At 39.4% G+C, this 2,637-nt stretch overlaps 1 protein-coding gene across 1 annotated transcript in view; it reads right to left on the reverse strand.

The window, feature by feature from the left end:
• Nucleotides 1-678: 678 nt before the first annotated feature.
• nisch (nischarin) overlaps nt 679-2,637 on the reverse strand; it is a 31,811-nt gene continuing 29,852 nt past the window's right edge. The window contains 2 exon segments of the mRNA XM_015385034.1: nt 679-1,262; nt 1,437-1,489. Of these exon segments, the coding sequence (XP_015240520.1) occupies nt 889-1,262; nt 1,437-1,489 (427 nt within the window). The 3' untranslated portion in view covers nt 679-888.

Genomic DNA, 2,637 nt, shown 5'->3' on the forward strand with positions numbered 1-2,637 from the left:
TGACCAGACTTTTCCTTTAAAGTTCTTATTTCTCCACAGCGATCCCAGCTCTGATGTTCGACTTTCATTTCTGGCTCAAACCTGCTGACTCTTAAAGGAAAAAAAAAAAAAAGTCTTTTAAAGACGGTTTCAGTTTCACTTTAATTTAGTGGCGTTCTCCTTTAGTCCATCAGCAAACCGACCGGTTCTCCATTCAGTCACTAAAGGACAGAAATGTACAAAAACATAAAAGAAAACACTGACATTGTGTAGATATATAAAAAATAACACTATGTTAACAGTAATTATAATATATATATAGGAGTTCATGATGGAAACTTTTTCAGAAACCTTAATTTTACAACAAATTCCAGCTTCAGGAAAACATCCCGTCAGTCATAAAGCAAAATAAACCCATTAAATTAATAATAATAATAAAAAGCTTTAACATACAGTGCATTAATACTGCTCCTTCTGTTATAATGTGCAAGGAATAAAATGTTTAGATTGTGCCAAGCAACTCTGTGTGAGTCTGTGTGCGAATGCAGAACCTGTTTCTGCAGCAGAACCGAACCCAAAAACATCCATAGAAACAAAAATCAAAGCAACTTTTGGTTTTAAAGCGTTTTTGAGAGAAAATCAAGCAGCTTTGGAGTCACCAAGGAATGTTTTTTCTTCCCCACCAGCTTGCGCCTGGGGTTTGTGCAGAGCTCAGTTCTTTAAAGGTTATGTAAGGTTAATCTCCCTGTGGACATGCTGCAGCGCCCCCTGTAGCGCAACACCAGTTTATTTTTCTTTTTTAAAAACTTTCCGTTCTGAATCCGCCATGCTTTCCAGCTGCAGATATTTGTGCGAAGGCCTTAAAATGCCTTGAATCAAATCAGTGCGTCCTGCTCCCTCATCAGCCAATCAGCCGGTGAGCTCCACAGGAAGCTCCCGGCTGCACAGCGCCTCCCACTGACGGGCGAGGAGCGAGATCAGCCTCTCTCTGCTGTCGGCTCCGGGTACGAAGACGCACCACTGCACCTCCCCCTCGGCCCCACGGCTGGCCGCGCCCCCTGTGGGCGGAGCCTCTTCTCCTGTGGCAGCAAAGTGGTCCATGGTGAGGTGGCAGAGCAGGTCGGGGCCCGGCAGGTCATCGAAGACCAGGGTCAGAGCCTGAGGGTAGGTCTGGTATCCCAGTAAGACCCGGTCCAGATCCCGGATCCGCCGCGCCTCACAGAGCTGGTAGCGCTCCCTGCAGCGGGAGAAGATGGAGGCAGAGAGCAAACATGACGCTTGGACTAATGTTTACCACATAAAAACCAGGAATAACATTTTTAGCACAGACAAGTCGAAAACTGAATTATTTTGATATCAGAGCAGCTTAGACCCATTTATGCTGCACCAGCCATTTATTTATTATTACTAATATTCATTAGTAATAATAAACTAATATTCATGGCAGCACACACGACCTGGTTTCTGAGTATAAATCATCCTGTAGTGTTCGTGTTCAGCTGCCAGCTGCCTGAAGGACGCGTGGTTAACGCTTTTATAGAGATTTCCTCATATAAAAGCTTAAATAAAGTGATAAAACTGTTTAAAAACACCGTTTCTGCTGCTCATTAAGATTTAGTGCTTTGGTCTGATTTCTTTTCTTCTTTTTTTTTTTAGATTTCTTTCAATTGTCTACAACATTTATAAGTTACAAAAATCCTCTTTCTGAATGTGAAAAGCAGCATTTTTTATTTTTTTTTGCTTTATCTCTTACTTTTTTTTGTAATATTATAAATATACACTTGTTTACACATATACATATAACTACAAAGACATATATATACACACATATACAACTATATCTATACATACACACATACCTACACACATCCACATTTATCCAAGGGGGGGGTGGGGGGGTACTGAGTTTGCCATAATACATGAGGTGGTCTGATTTCAATGACATTTTGTAATCAGAGGTTATGCTGAAATGGCCGCTCCACTGAGCCTGGTTCTGCTGGAGGCTTCTTCCTGTTCAAAGGAAGTTTTTCCTCTCCACTGTCGCTACAAGCATGCTTAGTGTGAGGGATTGCTGTCGAGTTAAAGCAATCAACTGGTTTTCCTTAGATACACTGGAAAAATGATCTAAAAATAAGTAAAAAGGTCTTTAATTAAGTGTATTTACCCTTAATTTGAGCAGGTAAATGAGATACTTTGCCAACGGAATGAATATTTTTACTCTTAAAATAAGATATTTAAATAAAATGCACTTGAAATAAGACAATTATCATTGTGTTTTCTCATTTTAATCTTAAATTGTCTTGTTCCATTGGCAAAATGTCTCTTTTATCTCGTCAATTCAAGAACAAATGCACTTATTTTAAGAAAAAATTACTTATCTAGATTTAGATTTTTTTCCAGTGTAGAAAACTGAATCAATCTGACTGGATGATCTGGTGAACTGGAAAGTGCCCTGAGATGACATGATGTGAATTGGATATAGAAATAAACTGAATTTAATTGAAATATTTTGGCCGATAAGTAATATTTACAAAAGGCAGCAATCCGGCCCTTAACCTGCTTTCTTTGTCCTGCTTCCGAAAGGAAACGTAATTAAAGGTGTTGCTGTAAACCTTTTAACCCTTTAAAGCCCGATCCAAGAATAAAACAAAACAGAAA

This window comes from Cyprinodon variegatus, unplaced genomic scaffold (assembly GCF_000732505.1).
Source record: "Cyprinodon variegatus isolate N-32 unplaced genomic scaffold, C_variegatus-1.0 Scaffold330, whole genome shotgun sequence".
NCBI classification, from domain to species: domain Eukaryota; kingdom Metazoa; phylum Chordata; class Actinopteri; order Cyprinodontiformes; family Cyprinodontidae; genus Cyprinodon; species Cyprinodon variegatus.